Source organism: Cyprinodon variegatus, unplaced genomic scaffold, assembly GCF_000732505.1.
Source record: "Cyprinodon variegatus isolate N-32 unplaced genomic scaffold, C_variegatus-1.0 Scaffold529, whole genome shotgun sequence".
Taxonomy (NCBI): Eukaryota; Metazoa; Chordata; class Actinopteri; order Cyprinodontiformes; family Cyprinodontidae; genus Cyprinodon; species Cyprinodon variegatus.
The window spans coordinates 282,724-307,494 of NW_015150982.1; the positions used below are offsets into that span (position 1 = coordinate 282,724).

The 24,771-nt window shown below is 38.0% G+C and overlaps 1 protein-coding gene across 2 annotated transcripts in view; it reads right to left on the minus strand.

The window, feature by feature from the left end:
* Nucleotides 1-24,771, minus strand: part of prkar1b (protein kinase, cAMP-dependent, regulatory subunit type I beta) — an 88,535-nt gene that overhangs the window by 30,390 nt on the left and 33,374 nt on the right. For both annotated transcript variants that reach the window (XM_015391223.1, XM_015391224.1), the window contains one exon: nucleotides 3,726-3,787. In XM_015391223.1, coding sequence (XP_015246709.1) covers nucleotides 3,726-3,787 — 62 coding nt within the window. The remainder of the gene's footprint in view (nucleotides 1-3,725; nucleotides 3,788-24,771) is intronic.

Sequence of the window (24,771 nt, forward strand, 5' to 3'; positions counted from 1 at the left end):
TTTATATATAGAGCATAAAACTGTCAGACCAAGATGACTCGCTGACTATAAAGTAAGGCAAAAGGAACTTATATGTAAAATTCACTTAACCTTTTTTGCTGATTGATTAACCAACTTTTTGGGGTCTTCTTAAAGTTTGGTTAGACCATAGAACTTTAAGCCCAAGATGGTCAGGTGATTTAAGGTAGGGCTGCACAATATACCCCAAATAAATCATTACTGCAACATAATTACATAATATGTATATTGCAAAGAATTCCCTGGACTGGATGAATGTTAATTATCCAAGTACCAATACTTGGTGAAATTTGTATAGTCCAGTGCATAAACTGGAATACAGAGTTAAAATGAAGGTGTAAGATGGTCAAGTAATTAAGAAACTGCATCTAAGTGTAACTACAACTAAGTAATTGAACACTAAAAGGTAAAACATTGACTGGAAGGTTTTAATAATACTTTTTTTATATGATTGATATTGATTTTTTTTTTCTTTTCAATAGAAAATTATAACTATAAAAAGTTGTACTGTTATAGTGAAAATTACCAATATTATCTCATATTGCATATGTTTTTTTTAAATATTGGGCAGGCCTATTATCATTCATTTAAAAAAAAATCTAACAGTTCACAATATTTCAGTCTGGTACACATGATTAAACAAAATAGAAATGAATAATTTGAAACCAATAAACTCACTATTTCACAACATTTTGCTATACTTCTTCTCATTTAGAAACACATAAAATGAGTGGTTGTTTTTATTTACATAAATAGCAAGATTAGAAATCGTATCTGGACTTATATCTTTTAGGGACCAAATAAAGTTTCAATGTTAAAGTTTTACACCTTTAACAAGATACTTCAAAGTCATCAGCTGATGAAATCAAAGATGGCAAACAGTAAAACAATTTTAAATGGCTAAATAAATGCTGCCCAGTCCTTAAAACTACAACTGTTTTTTAGGTCTATAAGTTGGGTAAATATCTGGAAGTAGGGTTGGTTATTTGAAGCTCTACAGTAGTCCAAACACTAGCTATGACATCAGTACTTTATATACCACTCTCTGCAGTGTATATAACAATGGTCTGTCTGGGTCTGGGGGCCCAGCATAGTAAGCTAGACTTATTCTCACCAAATTAGGGCTGATATACTCTCGAAAGTTGCGTTAAGAGTAGGTGGGGAGCACCCACAGTTATCCTTTAGCTAGTGTCTGTTTGGGAATATTTATCAGCGTGCTCCACAGCTCCATGTGATTTTGTGCAGGTGTTAACATTATCTAAAGTGGGGGATTTTCAAGAATGTGTGCTTTTCAGGGTTTTAAAAATATGTGATTAAGTTTGCTAGAAGTTTATGAGAGGAAAAATGGGGGGAAAGCAGTCTGGTCCTCCTGGTCTGTTTTTCTTCCAAGTCCAAGGATGACTAGGATGGAGGTTTGATTGCAAAGCATTGGAGACCTAACTAGTGGTGCAGGTTCAGAGGAATGTGTGAGCAGGGCAATGAGAGGAAAAGGGAGTGGCGGCATAAAATAAACATGGCCAACGGTGGCGGTGCAGTAGATATATTCTTTGAGATAAAACTTTTGCGGATAATCAGTAAAATTGGTGTCTTAATAGCTTCCTTACTATTAAAGTGGTTTAGTGGTTCAGGTCCATGTTGAGACAAGGTCACTTATTATTATATAAAGGAGCTGGCACCAAAATACAGTAGATTCAGCAAACTGCTCAACATCACTCTTTTTTTCTCATTGTTATGGCCATTAGCATTATGTTATTTAAAAAGGGAAATTCTTATTTTTCTTTTTTTGGGGGGTGGGGGGTGTATTGTTTTATAACAGCTAATTGCTACAATATCATAGAAATTTTATGTCACTTCAGATTTTTTCCACATTTTCTCTTGAAAATACATCAAAAGATATTTTATACTGGTCTTTATTTACTTTTTTGCCTCTACTTTTTTGTTGCTTTTGTGTATCTTTATCTCTTAAAGGTATGTCATAAATTCAATTTGCCCACTTACCGAATATAACAGAATGAAGGCTGGTTGTAAAAAGCAACTGTCAAGTCTTACTACAATTTGTTTCGTTCTGTTCCAGTGTAATGCTGGCTGTATGTTTAAGACCATTGTCTTGCAGCAAGGTCAACCTCAACTCTTGTCTTTGCCAGCCTCTAACATGCTTTCCTCTATAATTTTCCTGCATTTAGCACCATCCATCTTCGAATCCATAATTAGCTTCTTCTTATAACACAAAGGCATTCGTCTCAGCATTTTGGTTTAGTTGAATTAGGTTAAATTTTATATTCTAATGGTATCTGTCCTTTCATGTTTTCAGCTTGCACTTTCTTTCAACACTAGCTCTACTTTGGAACATATGTATAAAAAAATTTGAGTACATAACAAATAAACAGCCTCTTAACTCGTAATCATAAAATGAAAAAGCTCAGGAGGATCTGTAAACTTTTACACTCTCCTACAAAAACTTATCATGTACTAACTCTTCATTTACTTTACTTTATTTGATCTATTTTCAAATATGCCCTCTCACTTACTTGTCTGCTGCGTTTGTGGATTGTTCAGTCGTCTTACATCAGTACATGTGTTTGTATTCATCTGTATGCATCTACCTTAAAAAACTTTTGGATACTTTAGATGTGAGTGTTAGTTTGGGATGTTTTTTGTTATTTTATCTATTCTTTGTCTTTTTCTGTTTTACTTTTTTGTTGTTCTGGTTATTTACTATTATTAGAGGTACCAGTAATTTCTGTCTTGGTAGGTTTGCAGGTATGCTGTTATCAATCCATTTCTAAATTATTATGATTTCTGAGATGTTGAAAGTCTGGGATATTTGTTTTATTACCAAACTCAGCCTTAAAGCAGTCAACTTTATCCCAAACCTTTCTGGTATATTCCTCTTCTTTAATAGGGTCCCCTTCAAACCATGTGATATGTAATATATATATTTTTTTTTGTTCCCTTCAGCACTTTCACACCAAACCTTTGTAGCACTTTAACCATGCAAGAGTCCGTTTTCTGGGGTAGATTCCACTGCTATGAATCTATCAACCACCCTGGCACTGTTAAGATTTCTCCAGACCCTCTAGTGGTTTCCTTGCAGTGTAAATGTGTACCCATCCCAGTGCACCAAAAGCAGGAAGACAGAATGTGACGAAAAGCAGCACGTTTAATTCAAAGAGAAAATAGATGTAGAATAACTCTTAGGGCTACGTGGAGTATTGATGAGGTGCAGCTGTAAAAATATATTTGAACGCCAAAGAAGCAACAAAAAATCACGAGACCAACTTTTCTCCTTATCATTTTTTCTTCTTCTACATCTGGAGCAATACTGTCCCTAAAATAATCTGTTGCAACAGATGTTTAGCCTGACCTAAAAAGGTAAAACAAAAGTGTCTAAAAGTTTTTCCCCAAATCACGAGACTGATCTCTGTAAATGGTCTTTTTGTGGCTGAATGCAGTCAGCTTATATTTAAGGACAACAGGGGGTATATGAAGCCCTCTAAGTAGATAAATACCAATGTATACAATAATTAAGTTTTGTTGAAAATTTCAAAACAATTTCCCTGACTTTTTTATTCATTCCATAACCTGAAAAAGCCAGTTGAATTTGGCTGCTGTATAATAAAACATAAAAGGTTCCAGAGGTGCAATTATTTTTGCACAACAGATATGAAAATATATTTTACTTTACATTGCACCATGTTTGTACTAACCTTGCTGGATGACCGTTTCCCCTGCAATGTGGGTGACTGGGAACATGGCATCAAATATGTCACTGCAAAAAAGAAAAAAGAAAAAGAAAAGAAAATTAAAGCTATTGTGCTTTTTTTTTTTTTTTTTACATGTTTTTTCAATACATTCTGAATTCAATATGTATGGACTCGCAGAGAATGGTGTTATCGAATCTGGACCAGAATGCCTTTTACCGCAGCTGCACAAAAGTCAATCAATGAAAAGCATCCCAGGGGAGGACTTTATACAAGCCTCCGATCAAAAACGAACTGATGATCTCCAAAGGAGGATTTTACACGGCGCCATCACCACAAACTCGTTTTTATCCGTTATTAATAAGGCTGCTTTAAACAAGTGTCCTTTCTGCGGTCTGTCTGAAAACTTTTTCCAAGTTTTTATTGAATGCACAAGACTAAAGGCAATTTCTAACCTTTTAATGAGTGTGTTTAGTCTTTTTGGGACAATTTTTACAAATGCTCTTTTTATAGGAGGGGTTTCCCAAGACAAAAGAAATAAGCCAAAAGGCCCGACTTTTACTTTTTAAAAACAGTGAAGCAAAGATGGCCATTTACCTGTCCCGTAGAGACAGACTGCAGGAGGGACCTCACCTTGAAGCCATTGTTATGTGGAAGTGCAACATTAAAGCCGGAATAAGGCTGAAGTTTCACTTCCACAGAGCCACACAGAACATGGAGGATTTTATTAAGTTTTGGGGTTTTAACGAAATTTTATGTTGCTCTTCATTTAATGATTTTTAGCTGATACTTGTTTTTACCTTAAAGTGATTTTTAACTGACAGTTGTTTTATGTCAATTGTTTATATGTGTGAAGTGAGTAAATAAAGTGCTGTTAAAAGACGAAATATAACAAAAGACCATGTATCTGAATTTCACCCAAAATATTTCTCTGTCAATTCTGGTAAACTGTCTGCCACTACAGAGAGGAAAGCACTGCCTGGTTAATGACCTTTACAGGGGGAGTAAAGTAAAGTTGCTGACCGGGACTGAAGATGTTAGTGGTGGTAGGAAGGCTTTGAGGAGCTCATCAACCCAGCAGCAACACCTTCCCTGGTGAAAGGAAAGGCTGGATAATTGCTCATCACCCAGTCTATAATCACCAAAGTGGTTAAAAACCTCCACAGGCACTCTGTGAATACAGAGTAGAAGGTCCTTTAATAGCGGCCATCCAGTCTCTATACGAGCAAAGCAGGTGTCTGATCCACATTGCTGACATTAAGTGGAACCTGTTCCTAGTGCACCTTGGACTCTGGCAGGGTAGCCCAAAGTAACCGGTCCTGTTTAAAAAAGTTATGAACAGGACTAGAAGGGTTCTGGTTTGGGGACCAGCAGATTTCATCTCTGCTTTTTGCCGTTACATAGTTCTGTCTGCTCCCTCCAGTTAAGACCTACAGCATGTGTTGGGGGGTCTCAGCCTAGTGAGATCAGCTCAGGGTGGTTTGTCCTCATTAGATGAGAGGAGAGTTCCTGCCTCAGTTCAAGTATTTTAGGGTTCTGTTCATGAATTAGAGGAAAATGACATTGCAGCCGCTGCAGCGGTCAGTTGTGATGAAGAGGGAGCTGAGTCAGAATGGCAAGCACTTGATTAACCGGGCGGTCTACACATCGTAATTGGAGGAGGCCCAGAGAACGATTCAGGACACCCCAAAGGGACTGTCCCAACTGCCCCTGGAACGTCTCGAGCTTCCCCAGGAGGAGCTGAAGGAAGTGTCTGAGAAAAGGGAAGTCTCTGCATCTCTGCTGAGACTGCTGCCCCCCAACTCAGATAAGCGGAAGATGACAAACATAAATTCTTGTACATTTCTTAATTAAAAGCTCGATGCAATCAATGATAATAATAGTTTAAAGGTTACAGTTACAAATAAGATTTTGCCATTTATATAGGAGGTTATGAAATATGTTGGTATTGTTGTCATATGAGGATACTATCAGTGGCAAGCAAACGTTTCGCCACAGAGTCTAGATCTCTGTACCATACAGGTACCGTACGTGGGCCAATTTAAGACTGTTTTGTTTCAGGCTGTGATCAAAGCTTGTATCTCTGAGAGCATCATTGTTCAGAGACACTGGGAAAACAAACAAAATAACAGCTGAACCCAAGAAACTGATTTCTGCTCCAGCCCAGCAGGTACGAGCGCCTGTTAGACTGCTGTTAATGGTGCAGTTTAAATGCATGAAGCTTCAGAAGATTAAAGCTCCACTTCTGGAATGTGTTGGGACAAGAAACGTTATCCTTTTCTTCCTACTCTCTGAGAGTCTGTCCGCCTCCAGGGGTTTATTTTGTTCTATCTAATCAGTTTTATACAGCTTGTCTTATAGAAGAAAATATAGACAAGCAACTAACTATAGGAATATCAAAGACTTAGAAAAACTATTGAGTGAATTTGGAGCAAGTCTGAGCCCGCTCTAAGTTATGTCTCTATATGTGTGTGCGTGCACCATCGAATGTGCATGTTTAGGCCAGTATGTCTGAATCTGAGTTCATCCAGCCTAAGAAAACACACAGGTTTGGACAAAATAATGTGTGGGTGAGGGATAACAGCATGCTCCCTAACCTGCAGTGCTCTGCAGTGAAAAGAAACACAAGATACACATAAAAAATTGGAAGAGAAAAAAAAAAACTATATGTCAACAGATGTTTCAGGGAGATCTAAGGATGTTAGTGAGTGGTTTGGACGAGAACGAACCATGCTGGTATTTATTTATGTGACACAGAATAGAAAGCAGACTTAAGAAAGTGGATTTCAGCCAAATACACCCACAGGTAAGCCCAATGCACTGCAGCTGGCCACTGACTCACACACATGCACACACTTCAGGAAACACTCACACATGTCCAGAAAGTCACGCTCACGCTTTGAAGTGTGCAAGCCCTAAATACAAAAGATGCAAAACCCTCATACATGTAATGATGTGAAGAAGCTGCACCCATACGTGTTCCTTTGCATGTCAGCACACCATTATTACACATTTGGACAAAAACAACAAACTTACAGACATCTATTTCTGATTAAACAAAACATCCTGGATGGCAGGATGATGCGACATGAGAGCCTAAAAGCTTTGATGGTGGTTAGTCAGAGCAACATCTGCAGGACTGCCCTCAGTTCTGCACACATCTGTGACCACCTGCGCATGGTGACCGCTGGAGTAGGAAGCTTTGGAAAATAAGTTTCAGGTTTCATGGTGAGATAAAGTGATGCTGTATTAAAAGTTTTTTTTATATACATAAGTGAGGGTTTTAACATAGTTATAAAGAAGTAAAAAAGTTCTGGATAGAGCGGGTAACATACTGTAGGGGCCAGAGAAGGGTTTTTTATTTCAACACAAAACCGAGGTGGATTCTTGTGAGTGGGTGTCCAAATGATCAAAGAAAAACCAAACCTGTGTTTAAGTAATTACACTTGACCACCTCTTTCTTTCTATTCCCCATCTATCTGCATCCATTCAGTGAATGCATCAGTGAGCAGAACAAAGATAATCATGATGGTAATTACTTCCCCTCGTCTCTGCCCATCGCTCCCTTCTCAGTCACTTTTCTTCCTTCCTATACCCTCTGGATTTCCCCGTTTCTCCTTTGATTCATCTGGCCCCACATTTTACTCCCACCCTTCTACCTAATGCCCCCTCTCTGTGTGTCCTACATGAAGTGATTAATCTTGTCCTTTCCGCTACCTGTTGCCCCTGCCTGACCTTATGAAAAGACAGAGTAACTCCACCGACAATGGCTGTGCAATTCTGACAAAGACAGATAGTATGATGGTGAGGCAGAGACACCTAAGAAGGAATTGTCATGATGGTGGTGGTGCTGGGAAATTCATCCCAATCCAAAGCTTCTTTCATTGTGAGATAGCACCAGGGTTCCTTGGATGGAGGGACAAACTATTTTATTGAAGGGGCTGATGACAGACAGAACCCTGATGCTCAAAATAAACTTAGTGTCCAAATGCCCGCCCTAATCACTATATAGGGCACTATACAGTGGTTATCCCATTTTAAATACGTTTTTGAACGTTGAGTTTGAGGCTTTATAGAGTAGACCAAAAAGAAAGCCTTGTTTTGGCTTAGAAAACATGCAAAATGAACCGGACCAATGGGTCTGCCACCTAGGAATGGGGGTCGTTTGGGTTCTTTGTTAGCCTACAAAACCCGATACCTGTCTATTTCTCTGAAAGTGGGGTCATTAGGGGGAATTGCTGGTCTGGACAGGCGGGATGTTCTGTTCCCCTGTAGGGGGTTGATGAGAGCTATTATTGCAACCCCCACTCAATACAGGGGAACATAACATATCTATAAAGTCTCAAACTCAATGGTATTTTTTACAATTTTAATTGAAAAAGCTTCCTGAATGGCAAGCGAAATGTCTTCAAATGTTGAAACAAAGTCCTGTGGATTGTCTTAACTTTTTTGGAATGACTACGTCCTGGATGACCGAGAATCTTCACCAGTCCAGTGGATAAAAAAGTAGTGGACTTGAAATTTCCCACAATGCATCTTGAAGAGTATTGATCATCCATGGTCACTAGACGAGCAGATATATCCCGGAATATCCTTGCAAAGCATTATCGGATATGTTGTCACAGCAGCCCGTTGTCGCCATAGATTGTCACTATCCTATCTAATAACAAAGATGCCGCAGGCAACGTGCAGGGAAGGCAGATTCACAGGATCAACGGGGAGCAAAAAGTAGTGATCATCTGTTCGAACAGTTAGTTAAATGAGTTCACTATAAAGTCTACTATATAATCCCCGCTCTATAAAGTGATTGAGGGATCTAGGGGTTAGGGCAGAGGTTCGAACACAGCCTTCATATCCCTAAATGCAAATATATAATGTACACAGGGAGACATTAATATTTAGTTGATTTTAAAAACGATACATGTGGATATTATAATGTAACTACCACACTACAGTGAATTTGTGTATCTTAGTATGTACTGTTAAAGGGGCAAAGAAAAAATCTTACTTGCTCCCTCCATAACAGCTTATTTATTGTTCTGCAAGACCCATAGAACAGTGTTTACCTCGGGGCATCTCAGTCATTAATGAAGCCCAATCAGGCCTGCTTGTTGTGGCTGGACTGCTTGTTGTTGTTCCAGGTTGGCTGTGACAGCCGGCCTCTCTCATTCACCTCCCCCTCTAATCTCTCTGCCAGCACAGCTGTTTATTTGTTCGGCAGCAAACATCTTATCTTTTACATTACTGCGTCAACACTCGGCGTTGCCATTACTCCCTTAACACCCAGAAGGCTCTTTGACGCTGCCGCGTGCCGCCTCTTCTTTGGGTTTCTTAATGGCCCGCAGAATGTTGACTGCAGCAATAATCCGGCTTCATCAGCCCGTCTGGGTAGAAGAGGTTTTGTAATAAGCAGAACAATCAACAGCTTCACCCCGTATTGGGAACTTCCCTATTATTCAGGCCATGTCTCAGCTTGGCAGTGTCATGCCACTGGTTTGGCGAGCGGACTGTTTATGCCACAAGGGCCTGAAGGAGTAATTTTCACCGCCACTGTTGATTCTAATTCATTGTGTTGGTTCTGCTGACTCGGAACAATCGCCTTTGTTTTCCCAGCCTAAACAATTTCAAGCAAAAGGTTGTAGATTGAGATTTAGGATGTTCTATCAGAGAACAAAAAAAAATTGATAATATACAGATGAGGAAAAAGTAAGAAAAAAATGCTTGCTTTGTTTAGAGCTGACATTTCTACACAACTTGTTGAGGTTTTGATGTTTTTGAAATTCCTGTAGGGATTCTTCCCAGCACTTCACAAAGCAAGGAATGTAAGACAGACCCTACTTAGTGCAGTTTATCCAGAATAAAGAGCTTTCCTCACATTCTCAACAACGGCAGCGGCAGCTTACTATGAATACCACATAAAGCCATGCTGATTTTTTGTTTGGCAGTCGCTGTCATTAGTCAGCATAATTCAAAGGCTGAAGTTAATTCACAAATATGAGCACGCAAACATAAATTAGCCTTCCACTGATGGGTGGAGGTCACACAGAAAACAGCTTTATGAGGGGCGACCAAGAGCTGCGGTTCAATGCCCAGAGTAGAAGTTTGTGTTCAATAAGTCAAAGCCACTCACCTGGAACAACTAACTCACCTCCCTCAGCCAAGTTTATGTGTAGGTGCAATTTTTTTTGCTTTCAAATTGCATTTTATATTACATAACATTTCAAGTGAGCACATGCAGCCCTGTCCTCACAAGCAGACAGATAGGCAGAGATTTAACAAAGCAGTCAGACACTAAAAGAAGGGAGAGATGAGTAAAAGAGAGGAATAATTATAAAGTGTTGATGCATTCAGGGAGAATATTAATGACATAAAAGGTTGCGGCACATGCTTCTTTACAACCTTGGGACTAATTTTCCGACCAATTATTTATACTGGCACTTCTGAGGACAGCCTAGGACTATAGAAAGTCAAACAGCTAAAACTGTTTATAGTTAAATAAATTCTGACTATCGTTGGTTTGGACTTGACATTGTCCTAAGTAGCCATGTCAGACATTTTGCACTAAAATACAGTTAAATTATGTTCAGGACCAAAACATTTCAGTCAGTACATTTTTTATGCATCTTTTTTTTTTTTTTAAAGATGAGGATAGCTAATGGTTTCAATAGTTACGCAAAGTTAGGACATCACAGAATCCTTAATATCATGGGCAAATTATGCAGACTGTTAAGTTTACCAGTTTGACCAGATCAAGATATTGAGCCCCTTTTACATCACTTAGGTCTAAGCAATTCTGCACAATAAAGTGCCGAAAGGCTATGTTTAGCCGAAGCCTTTAGATCTGGGTCTTAGCAGGTAGATATTCTAAATATTTTTGTTTACACAACAATACATGTTGTTGTGTCTTTGCATGTTTCTCTAATCCTCTTTTTTGCTGTTACTTTAAAATCTGAGGGGTTTTTTTCACCATAACAGAATAAAGTATAACAAGTTGGGTGGGCAAAGAAGAGCAAACCTATAAATAGGAGCCTGCTTTATGAATGAATGCTCTAAATGCCTGCGATATTTGTCCCAGTATTTGTGGACAAGGGTTAAGGTTAAGGTATAGACAGTTACATATTGTTCAAAAATGTAACTTGTTCTACCATCATTTCTAAAAAATAATCTATGCCAGTTTTTAAATGGGACCAACTCTAAACAACTGTTACAATTGGTCATATAAAAGCTGCAAAGTGGAAAAATTAACATTCTAATTATGACTATTCATTGGATTTTTGGGACATAAGTATATACAGGTCTTCACAAGGACATCCCTTTAAAAAATACTTAATTTTTAGTGTATTTCATCCTCAAAGCCATAGAAATAAATATTGCAATCCTTTAGCGAAACTTTGGTTTTGGGTTAAACACAACAGGATTTCTAAAATCCACAATAAGACCAAACATAAAAACAAACTGACATTTTTCTGTCTCTTATAAGACCAGAAATCTGAGTATTATTCAGAGATTGTTTCTAAAAATACCAAAGGGCAGAACGAACCACACACCTGTCTCTGGTTGTTTATGAGGGGTGTAAATCTGGATGCATCCTGTTGTCCTAAAGAGACGTGTGCTGCGAAGCCAAATAACCTGAGGGCCAGTTTATTCACCCATTTGAACTGTGTGACCTTTAAACACCTCCTTAAACCTGATGACAGGCACTGCAATGACCAGACCACCTTAAAGAAAAGAAGAAAGTCAGGTAGGAAGCTAATAATGGATATATTATATTATATCCATATTACATATGGATGTAATATACATCCATATGTAATATGTAATAATGGATGCTAATAATAGGATGGCACTATTGGGATTCAATATGATTCTGCTGGACTTAGGAGGAAGGAAACTGCTATACATATCAAACTACCATGGTTACAATTCATGCAAATCCATAAGGTCTCTAATTGAAATTGCTGATGTAGAAATAAAGACAGTCGATCACTTAGCTAATAGAATTTGGAAACAAAGCACATCACATTATGGCAGGTCAAGGACATATGAAGAGCAGGATGTGAATTATGATGTGGGTTATGATTAGAGGTGTAAATAATAATTGTTTTGTATCGATCCAACAGCCGACAATCCAATGCACCGACACATCAGCAAAAGTATCGATTCATGTTTTTTTTCCCCTCCGGTCTATTTTTATCCATTTGCTCCTGGGCGTAATTCTCCCTCCCGTGCTGCGGTGGCGCTAAACCTATTTTGCCCTCCTACCTCGCTTCCTGGTTATACTCCTGCAGCAGTATTTCGCAGTAAGCTTGACAAAGACATTTTTGATTTATGCCAAATATTGAAGCGTGGGCCGTGCTACACACTGTGGGTCTAGATACGACCGAGGCGGAGAGGAAGTGGGGGTGAGTTTGTCTGACAACGGAGGGACATGACGGTGAAAAATAGCGGGGATCCAGATGTAAAAAGGGTCCCAGCGTTCTCGCGCACCTCGCTCTTCTAGCGGGTTAAACTTCACGAGTTGTTTTACGCAATTTCGGTCATAAAAACAAAACAAACCGGCCTCCTGTCTGCGGTCAGCTACAATTTGGGAGAGGAGCAGCGGAGTGTCTGTGGAGGGGGCGGGAACGTCGACACTCTGGAGCCGAGGTATTGCATTGCACTCATTGCACTGATTTTGTACAGTATGTTTTTGATGCAAGGCCTTTCAGAATCTACAACGCAGGGGCATTATTATTTTTCAGTGAATGAGGTTTTCATAGGCGGAGTACAACTTTTCTACTTCTGTTATTTGCTGTTCTTTCTCAAATAAAATGCATAACGATATTACAGCTTTCACTGATTTAGTTAAAAATTGAAACATTCACCTTTAAAGTGAAAAAAATAGTAAGTAAGTAAGTGGTGGAAGCCAAAATTGAAAGACAAGGAAACAATTAGAAACGACAGAAGAAAGAAAAAACATCACAGTTAGAAAAGCATGTAGTAAATAAAGATGTTCTTTCATCCATTTTTTTTCCCACATTTGTTCAGAGTAGCCCGAAATAAATTACCCATGGCAAAACCTTTGGAATTATATCTTCATAATACTCAGGTCTCATGGCTTAAGTCTACTCTGCATATCCAGAACCAAAGCCAAACATGGAGAAACAGCATTCAATTTTCTCCTAGAAAAAAATGTATAGGTGCTGGAACCTTTAGTTGCTTTAAATCAATCTTAAACAACGTACTTATGTAGAGTTGTCTTTTAGTGTTAATTATTAGACAGAGGCTTGTAGTCCAGCTTTTGTTTACCTGTCTCTATTTTGTGAAAGCATTGTACTTTCCTCACTGTGCTTTTTTCCCCACTTGTCCCTTTTGTGTACCACAATGTCAGCAGTCTTGTTAGTGAAATGTTCTATATAAATAACCCCACCTTGCCTTGAAAAAATTCATTTCATTGTCTTTGGACCAACACCTTCACTCTTTTAGAAGGAACAGCTTGTAGATTTGTGGACTAACTGAAACAGTAGCTTTCTTGGAACCTCTAAGCCAAGGCTAAATCAGGAGTCTTTAGATAAAATACCAGACTAAGCAGATTGGAACATGCTAGGCAACCAATAACAACTTCAGGGAGGCACATAATTAGGTCTTATCGCTTATGGTTGCCTTTACCAGTTCCTAAATGATGAAAAGCACATTTAATAATGGCAGAAGTGACTCAGAGAGGTTTTGCTAAACAATTACCAGCAAAGAACCAGATGGCACATTTGGTTAAATATTTTCAATTTGGTGGCCGTTATGACATAAGTTGAGATTATTCTCTCTTTTTGATGCAGTTTTGCAGACTGCTTTACATCCCCACCTGTGAGCCAACACACACCGCCTGCTGGTGAAGCCATGATGTCAGCCTAAAAACATTAAAAACATAACAAGCAGGCCCCGTCCTGCTGCCTCTGCTGTGGTTTCCTCTCCTTCTCTTTTTTCCCTCTTTACCACTAAGGCTGCTGTGCTGTTGCTTAACTTCAATAGAACTTCTTTTTTTCTTCTACTCATATTTCGAATCATTCTCCTCATGCTGTCAGTCCAGATCCCATTTTCAGCTATCAGGGGTTTTCACACTTTCCTAATGCCACACTCTCTGTTGTTGTTGTTTGCCCCAGGGCAGGAAAAAGTGAGCTCTTCCTCCACTTAGAGACAAAAAAAAAAGGTCAGGTTGAATCAGGCGCTGACAGGACTAAGCCTCTGCCTCTCTGATGTGTCTGCTGCAGACGTGTCACTGCAATCAGGTAAAACAGAGTAAACCTCTCCCTCTCACCCTTTATGAAGATATAGACACAATGCACATAAATATGTTGAGTTTAGATCAAATCTATTAAGTCTTACGGTATGCACCAAGAACTTTACCTCCTAATTTTCTCTTGGCTTTATGTACACCGACACATTTCCTGACATGTTCCTGAACATCACAAGGAGTGCCGCCATCCCGAGGGCACTTTTTCCCCCCCTTCTCTTTCCTTCTCCAACCTGTCATTCTCAGCTCACCAAGGACAAGAACTACAACAAGATAAGCATTGAAGGAGCAGATCAGGATGTAAATTGTCCTTTGTGGGGGTTTAGACCCGGGAGGTGTTTACACAGCATGGGACATTACACACATACCTGTTGAAACTAAGGACGGAAACACAGAAAGGGAAATCAAACAGAAGTATCCACTGCTGAACTGCTATGCAAAAGTAATTACACCTGATGGACTTTTTTTTAGATACCAGTGACAGTAGCACTAGAGGACTGGAGTGTAGGACGCCTGATCTAACCCATTCCAATGTAACTCTGATGATTTGTTTAGGGTAATCGTTCGCCTGGAAGGTGAACTTTGATAGGACCTCTCTAAAACATTCATTCTGATTACTTGAACAGTTCATGGCTGGAGTTACTGGAGTGATTCCTGCTGCTTAGCCAAAGACTGGTTGGTCTTGAGGGAAAAGGCTGAGGGTTAGACTGAATTTCTCTTTCAAGCTTTTGTGGTAGAAAGCAGAAAGCCGGTTTCATCAACTATAACAAGTAGTACAGGCCCTAAAGCAGTAAGGCAGTCCCAGACCATCACTCTACTCACACCATATTTGATTGTCAGGAGGATTTTCTTTCTCTTAAAAAGTTTCATTGTGGATTTTAAAGTTTTTGCTATATCCATCCCCAGAGTTCTTTACCACAAGCCTTGAGAATCATTGAATAGTTTTCTGCAAAGGTTATGCAAGCTTTTCTGTTTTATCATTCTCTTTTTTCTCACATTAAACAAGATGCCGATTGGCTTTTCCATTGTGATCAGAATGGTCTGCTGTAGATTACTTCCAGATCCTAGGAACCACTCTATCTTGGTTGTTACAGACTGTTTGGAAAAAAGCCAGCAGAGGCGGTACTACCTGTGATGTCAGTCCTGTTTTCAAGAATCACTGATTTATTATAAATAAAATATTAATATAATATAAATTATAAATACTTAAAAAGAAGGGGTGGGTTGACCCAGATAGTTTTTCATTTAATAAATGAAATCAGCCTTTACGTCTTTACTTTGTCTACTATTGAAGTTAGTTTAATGGCATTTCATAAAAAAAAAAACAGGAAAAATCTTTAAAGAGCAAACGGATTTTAACTGTTTTTTTCTATGGTTTCGCCGTAGCAAACCCTAGAAAAAACAATATATCACACCACAACATGCTACAGACCCGTATTTTACTCCTTTACATTTAATTAAATCAGTAAAGAAAAGGACGTAATGCATGATAGTGAAGCACTACTGCAAAAGTGATTCATTAATTTCTTCTTCCCTCACGCCTTGATAAATAATCTGGAACAGCTGGAAGTATAACATTTATACTCATTAAAATTATTCATACCTCAGCAAGCTCCTTCAGCACTTTATTTTTTGAAGCTAACAAGTTATTTTGGAGGAAATCCTGACAATATAATGATGTGCAACCAATCTGAAACACAAGCTTCATGAGATGGACCTTTCTGAAAGTCCTCATGCATGAAAATGCCCTGAAAGCACTTCCAACCTAAATGAAACCCAAACAGAGTGACACCATTAAACCAATGAGCAAGTCATGGGAGGGCTAACACACTTTAACATTACTGTTGTCTGTGCCTGTGAACTGGAACCTATCGCAGTAGCATAGACAAAGCAGACGTTATGTATACAATAGGAGGCCATGGGGCAGCCCTGACAGTTCTGTCAGGCACAAGGCGGCTCCATCCCTGGCTAATGCATGGTGGTCAGTGTGTGACTTGTACTTCAGGCCTGATTGAGCTATAAAAGATACAGAAGAGCAAAAAGTCCTCACAGAAATGCAAAACAGGATCAAATTAACTCACTTTATTCATACACAGGAGATAAAAGGTGATCAGAGCAAGAATGAGTCATTCCTGCCTATTGTACAAGTGTACAATCAGGTGCCTCTAAGAACACCGTCTTTACAAATTATCCTCTAGAATACTGTTTTTTGCATACAGTATTCTTTTTTTCCACATTAAAACTAATCAACTAACAAACAGCAATGCTCATTTGAAAGAAAGTTAATAAAAAAAATTTAAAAAGTCCTTTCTTTTAAAATTATGTTTATTTCCCTGTTATGTTAAAAGCTGTTGCAACCAATGAAATTAGTTAACATAGCTATTAGAGAACAAACTGCATCATCAAGACCAGAAGATACAAGTAGAAAAGTAAGGGAGGACCTTATGGCAAATTTTACAGCAGAAAAATGTTAAACAATATACCAGGCTTTGAACTGCTTACAGAGGGGAACACTGTTCAATCCATCATCTAAAAATGGAAACAGTATGGCACAACTGTAAACCTACCAAGGCATGGTAATGCACCTAAACTGAGCTTTCCAACAAGTTGGACATTTAGCAGTGAAGCACAGAGCCTGGCAGAGCTGCAAAGATCAACAGTTTAGGTAGTAGAATCTGTTTATGCGGAACCCAGTAGCTTTGTATTCTACAAAACTGAAAAGGTACCAGGAAATAAATTCACTGTTGAAAGAAATCCACTGAAAGTGTGATTTGCTTGTATTGGCCATGTAGAAGTCACTGCAAATATGTGGAAAAGGGTGCTCTTTTCAGATAAGACTAAAATTATTTCTTTAGTACATTTACAACAACACCACTCCTGCCTAAATGCTTCACAACAAACATATAAATGCGATGCATAAAATACAAATCAGGCATAATGAATTACAATGTCAAGAACAAAGAAACTGCATGAGGAACGCTTTTATTTAAATAAAAGCCTGTGCAAACCAGTGGGTTTTAAGGGATGATTTAAAACATCTAAGAGTCATGGTCATCGGATGCTGAGGGGAAGACCGTTCCACAGCCAAGGGCGGCAGTGGTACAAGCTCAGTCTCCTCTGGAGGAGCAGTTCAGCTGAGCAAAGTCCTCTGGATGGGGCATGGACAGACAGGAGCTCAGACAGATATAAAGCTGCCATGCCATTTAAGCATTTAAAAACAATCAAAAGGATCTTGAAGTGGATTCAGTGGCAGACAGGGAGCCAGTAGAGACGGACAAGCACAGGTGTAATGTGCTCCTGTCGTCTGGTGCCGGTCAGCAAGCCGGCCGCTGCGTTCTGGACCATTTGCAGCCTATTAATGGAGGCTTGGTCCAAACCACAGTATAAGGCATTACAATAATCTAAACGAGTGCTAATGATGATGATTTGAGGGAACGTAAGATTTTATTTGCTTAAGAGAGGCAACTGGAAAAAGCTAGTTTGGACGACTGAGCTGATTTGCTTGTCTAGTTTAAAAGAGCAGTCCAACATGACACCAAGATTCCTCACAAATGCACGAACATAAGGGGATAGAGGACCAAGCAAGGCAATATCTTGAGCATCAAAATATTCCAAATAATACAACTTTGTGCCATCCAATTTTTTAATGTCTTGCAGACAATGTGACGATATTTTAAATCTATATGTACATTGCATGTGTGGTAGATATCTAAAGCAGTTTTTTTTAAACCTATCTTAACAATATAGCAGTGGCAGCATCAGGCTATGTGGACTGTAAGCAATAAAATGGAATCTAGTCAAAAATTAGCTATATTTATATAGGAGTACCAGTGATTCTGGAAATGAGGGACAGAAAAATGTCTGCTGAATAAATTATTTAATTTGAATAAAATATACACAAAATAGAACTTCTGGAAATAACTACAATAACTGGACTTTGTCAGCACAACAATGTATTCTTCCATGTTTGATAAATATTTTGGAATTCAAGTCATATGTGGACGGTGTCTGGAAAGTAAGTAATTTCATAATTATCAATAAATGCAACAAAATATCATCTTTAGGTATTTTTTCCAACTCATTTGAAATTGTGCCCTGAGTTTGTTTTTTGTTTTGTTTTTTCCAACATTGTCAGACAATGAGAAAATGTAAAAAAAAAAAAAAAAAAAATCAGGCATTATTGATGGGCAGCAGAAACTATGAGGACCACATTAATTCTTCTTTTTTTCTTCCTTTAGCTAGGAGGGCTGGTAAGCTTACGTTATCATTTTGTTTTTTCTTCTTGTTTTTTACGAAAAAGTTGTACATCACAAGCATATTTTGTCAATACCATAACTGATCATTTTGCAAATTTTAGTTAAATTTTGAGTTTAAAAAATGCTTAATTTTGGTATATTATTATATTTTAAGGCACTGATTATCTACAGAATTGCCTCCTTCAGGAAAATATCAAATAAATGGAGGAAGTATGGTAATCTGTTAACACCATCTGGTTTTCCAACTGATGGAGTAAATGGTGCTGACAAATCTCACGTGTGCAATTTAGTGATTTTAATGTATTTAAACAAAATGACATTACTTCACATGCATCAAGTCTTTTCTTATATACATGTTTTATATACATCAAGTTGTATAGATTTATGGTTTAAATAAATCATTTTATTAGACCTTTAACGTTAATAAGATATGGTTTCTTTCTTGAGAGATTTCCAAAAAAGTTAAAAACAAACCACTGGACTTTGTTTTTAAACTTGGGAAACTAAGTCCAGTGGTTTGGTTTTAACCAGCCATGACAAAACAGTAAACCGATTACAGTAAGTTTGTCAGAGTGAAGGATTTGGGAAAAAAGATAAGAGGCGTAAGAAAAGATTTTGTAAGCAAAAACAGAAGTCAAGAGAATGTAGCAGAAGAGCACAGGAAGGCCACTGAATATCAGGGGCATATACACAATATCTGACAGTTTGACAGTAGGATTTTGAGATCAGTTTTATTATTATTTTTAAAGATTTCACCTTCCTTTAAGATCATTTGGAAAGATTTTAATTGGTTCACAATTTATTTCAAATAGTTCTTGCCATTTAGATTTAAATCTATATTAAGTATGGTTATTTACACATTTCCTCAGCATTTTTTTAAATTCAGCTTTTAATCTTGGGTGCAGTATTTTCCGCCACCACCATCACTTCTGTCACCTGCATTCACTGTATGGCTTTGTTGGATTTAGTACCCCAACATGTTTACATTAACAAAACATTATCATATTTGAATACATAAGCTGGGAAATAATTTTTTGGGAGAAAATTTGAATCCATTTTGTCCCTTATCTCAAGAATCACTGGTACGGGTTCAATAGCTTACAAAGATACAGCTTGCCCAATACAGCCTGCCTACAAATGATATGTTTGCATGTACACCTAATGATTAGTGTGAGCGTTAAGGTGAAGTTGTCTAGACTGAAGCAAAGACGGGACAATCTGGGGGAGGTAAAAACTGCTGGCTTGTTATCCGTCTGTGTGCTGGACGATGGTGGGGATGGTGGAGGTTCACTGAGGCCTGCAGCTCTCCTGTGGTGAGTGACCTCACCGCCTGGCCCCTGGCATTGTGGCAGCAGCACAAAGCCATGCAGGGGACAGGGGCACATACATCAATGATGGGGGGAGGGAATGGGTGAGAGTGGACAAGTACGTGAATGAGCCTGAATGAGTGAGAAATGGAGAAACACAGGAAACAGAAACAAGAGCGAGTCCGAATGTAGAGATGGAATAGAGGACCACCAAGTTTGCTAGAAAACATGAAAGAGACATGCCGGAAGATTAAATGGGAAAAATGGACAGGAAATACAAATAAAATAACAAAATCTCTTTAAAACGTCTGTTATTAATGGAATTTTCATTCTGCTTACCGTACTCAATGTGCTGCCAGCAGGGGTAATGCCCCAACTCTATGAGGAAGGCTAAGTCAAAGCCATAGCTTATCTTGAGTAGCTGCACTTCTTTTTTTGCCTTCACCACAATAGCTAGAAACTTTTTATAGAGAAGTGATACCTGTTTTATCTGTATGTGGCTAAAACACCCCCTAGGGGCTGCTCTAAGGCAACACCAACAGGCCTTTCCTTTTATCAGATATGAATGATCGGATTTGTTTGCTACATACTGGACTACCTCTTAGATTCCTTCAATAAACTTCTAATAAGGTAGCAAACACATCTCTCATTTTATTGCATTTATCTTTGTTATTGTTTCGTTGGCTGATTATTAGTGAACCTTCGTACCATGCACACAGTACACTAAAGATGTTCCCCATCAATCGGCAAAGCCTAGTGGGTAAGGTGCAGAGGTCAGGGTTTGAGGGCCAGAGGTCAACTAATCAGTCACTTCATCAACTCATTACTCAGCTTGTTAATTAGAGGATTAAAACAGGCAGGGTGAAGAACAAGCACCTATTCTAAATCCCCTTCCATTACTGTACACTTGCTTTAAAGTTTTACAACAATTTACATTCATGCATTTCAAAGAAACGCTTGTGTCTAAGAAATGTGACTATTTACTGTGAGGAGTACGGTCTTAATATTTGTAGCTTCAATTTACTGCATTTAAAGAACTGAAATACATTTTGTATGATAGCTATGAAGTTAGATGTCAGATCAGAGAAAAACAAAAGGTGAACATTTGTAAAAAAATGTTTGTTTAACTCTAGAATTTTAATCTGCTGAAAATCCTTATGCCAATATGTTTAAAAAAAAGCATCCTTAAGTAGTCTATTGATAACGCCATACATTTCATTTTAATAACCAAAGCATTTCCAAAATTCAGTGACATTTACAATGGAAAACAGCCTGTATTGGTTTTTGCAGCATCACAGATATGAACCAAATAATCAACAAGTTATAGGAAAACACCTTTTTAAACTCCACATCTACAGTTATGGAAATAAACAGGAGCAAGACATGAGGTCCTTGAAGATGATAGATGTCTATGTCTAATCAGATAAGTCTTTATAAATGAATGAATGAATGAATGAATGAATGAATGAATGAATGAATGAATGAATGAATGAATGAATGAATGATTGATTGTCTGAAAAGGGGTATGAAGAAGTAAATCTTATTTTTCATACCCCCTGCCCCTCTAATTGCACTTAAATTTACTTAGAGTAACCTTCCTGTTAAACGTCTACGTTTTTTATCAAATATTTACACACACAAAAAGAAAAAAAAGTCCTTTGGTTTAATTTGCATTCTTTCTAAGCCAAAACAAGGCATCCTTTTGGTCCAATCTGGGGCTAAATGCTTATTCGTAAATTTTGAATTGAAAAGGCTCCCTGGATGAGAAGCGAAATGCCTTAAACATTGGAAACAAAGTCCAGTGGATTGTTTTTAACTTTTTTAGAATGACTATGACATGGATGACTGGGAATCTTCTTGGAAATAATCTCATATTGGTGCAGCACATTAAAGCCGTCACGCAGAAACCGGTGTGCTCCAAAGAAACAGATATTGTGCCACCCATCTTTGGTGAGTCAGCTAATGTGATCATAGTTCTAATGTAGAACATTCAATATTGATGAAATGTAGAAAGTTACTGTTTTTCTTGCTTTGGCATTGGTATTTATGTTATGTAGTGGAGCCCAATAAATACTTTATTACCAATGACTTGATAAATATTGTTTACTACATTACTTGTACGTATAGAGGCAGCAGAAAAGTCTTCAAGACCATTCCTGTTAGAACTACTCCAAACCTGTTGTTACCAGAGCACAGTAATGCCCACTTCTGAAAAAAACAGGAAAAATCTACGCAAGGATTTAGAAAAAAACGTCCCATAATTACTCACATTTTTCAAAGTGGTTGTTACAGGTTTTGCCTTCTTTAACTTTTAACGAATCCTCCATGTAGGCATTATTTCAAGGCAAGTAATGCAATGTTGTTTTTAAAACTTGCTGGAGAATTTCCTCATGCAGGCTTTACAGACTGTTTATATGGATACAGAGAACGAGGCGTTAAGAGTGTGTTTTATTCCCTAAGAGTGGTTTGTGGTGTGAGGGGTATTAAGACAACTGCAGACAGGCAGGAGCAGACAAGTTGTTGCATTTATTTTGGTCTCCACTTTACAAAAAGAAGAGCTGGAGGATCATCCAGGTGTGCAGAAAAAAAGCCAACCAACACTACTTAAAACACTATTTGGTGCCATCAGGATCCTTCATTTAATATCAAAATTCATACTCTGATAAAAAAAAAAAAAAAAAAAACTGTTTAACATCAGGTGTTATGTTTATGCAGGTGATAGCATCTCTTCTGGACATTTAAAAACATTATCTGATCGGTTTTTATCTGCGGGAAGTGGTGAAAAAGATAAACTAACAAAAGGCCACCTGGACAACCAGATTATTTATACATCAAAGATCACAAGCCGACTTGTTCATCTTCCTGATATTTGAATATTTAAAACTATAATTTGGTAAACGTTCTAATCTAAAACGTTAACACAGTAATCTGATATGCAAAGATAATTTCCCCTGATGGGATAATTACTGTACACTTATCTATACTGCAACAGTTGGCTGAGCACAAAGTGAAATCAGACACCTGCTTACAGTTTATCTTGAGAAAGTATGTCTGTTTGTAAGGGCGTGTCATAATGAGGTCATTCTGGCAGCTAATGGGCAGCAGATTGACGGGTCTTTCCGACAGTCTGCTGGCAAAAACACCCAAACAGATGTTAGGATATAACTGCACAAACCAACAACTGTCATTAAAATAGACAAACTTTTGTAGCTTTGTCTAATTCGGTTGCATCTAATCATTTGTTGCTTTTATGATCCCTTTTTTTTTAAGTTATGAAACAATTGAGCTCCTCAGATTTGATTGATTCATCTAAAGGTTTGGAGAAGCAAAAGTAAACTTGATCCAGTGAAGTAGCATCAACTTCACCAGACTGATGTTTCCTGACCCATATGCCATTTTTCAACATCTATTATGATGAGTATCCATGCAAACAAGAGATTTGTTTACATGTGGAAGCAGCTGAAGGAACTTTTCAAGGCCAAAGTAATGTCTGGAATAAGACCAAAAGCCTTGACAAGCAGACATGGATATGTGACACATGTAGGGCAGGGGCAAAACGGAGAACAAGAAGGGGGAAATTTTAGGCATGTCTTTCATTGGTCACCTCAGAGGTTGTGTGATGATTGGCAAATTAAAAGGACATAGCAGAAGCTCTTATTGCATTGATATGCATGTGAGGAGACAGAAACTGCAGAGAGATGGATATGGAGGTAGATCAGTCTCAATTTCCACAAATACATATATGTGATTCATAAATGCACAAGACAAGATCCACACAGGCACAGCATTAGTTACACAAGCACAACAAAATCCACAGAATAACTGACACAAGGACACAAGATTCAAACATGCACAGAACAAGATTCACCGAAGTATTTGGGAAAAAAATCTGGGGAAAAACCTACTGTTAATAATTTATTTTTAAATAAACACTTAAAGTTGTTTGAATTTAACTCACCAACACTGGATATTTAACGCATTTTGCTGTGTACCTTCTGTCCGTTAACATTACCACAAATTAATGCAATCGTTTGGTGAGAACTGCTTTAGGCAGAAGCCTCATCTACAAACGTTTTATAATGATACTTATTAAATTCCAATGCAAACTCAACTGTGCACATTGGTTTGAATGAGTAGTGACTGACTTTTTTATCTGACTGCATGTGCACATAAATGGTGGGTAAACAAATACATACATCCAATCTAACCAACCCTGTATTTAATTTTATTACTGGATTACATTCATTAAGACGATTGCAAAAGCTGCACATTGGAACTACAAACAATGCTGATTGATATTGGGTAATAAAGCCAATTGTTTTAAACTTTTTATTTCAAAGAAGCTAAGAAGACAGTGACTACTCGCATGCATTAGTGCACATGTGGCTAGTGGAGCTCAAAAACATTGAGGCTGTAAAGTTTGACATATGGAATGGTGTGTTAATCAAAGACTCCACACTCCCAGCTGGAGCAGACACACTGGGAAAACATTCTGACATGCTTACTTGAGAATGTTCTTAGAAGGGTGGTTTCGAGGGGACACATCACATATGTGTAGCTGAATACACAAGTTTCTCATGATACTGTCCTTTGAAGCAATGATGGCATGTGCGCCTTATGCCCTGGTGTATGTGCTGGGTTCACACTTACATTATAACCATAAGGAAGAAGCCTCAGAGTTGGTTTAAAACAAGGAATGTTGACATGAGGATCTTTGTAAAACAGACATTGATTGTCATGGTTTAATAATCTTAAATAATAGTCTTGAGATGACTCCTCCGGATTTATATTTTGCTTTTCTAATTCCTGTCATAATACAGTTTTGTAGACATGCTTGTTCAGAAAATTAATAGTTCAAATTTATCCGACTAAAAAGTATAATTGTACTCAGAAAAACTAATATATTAAGGTAAAGACTGCTTAAGTAACAGAATGGGTTCATATGGAAGTAATTGTGGTAGTTAAGTTGAAATAAATGAATGTCCTGATAAATATAGTGATTAAATAAATACTTAGGGGCCCTGCGTCGTCTCCCTAAATTCCTAGAAAGGCAGATAAGTATAAGTTGAAAAGATGAAATACCTTATAAATGACAGACAGGGTGAGATGGGATAGCGCTACAAGAAGAAACACAGCCACATAAAAGAAATGAAAGCAAAAGAAATCCACAGACAGCAGGGAAACAAAGAGGTCTTCTTTGTTTTCAATTCTGCTCACTACTG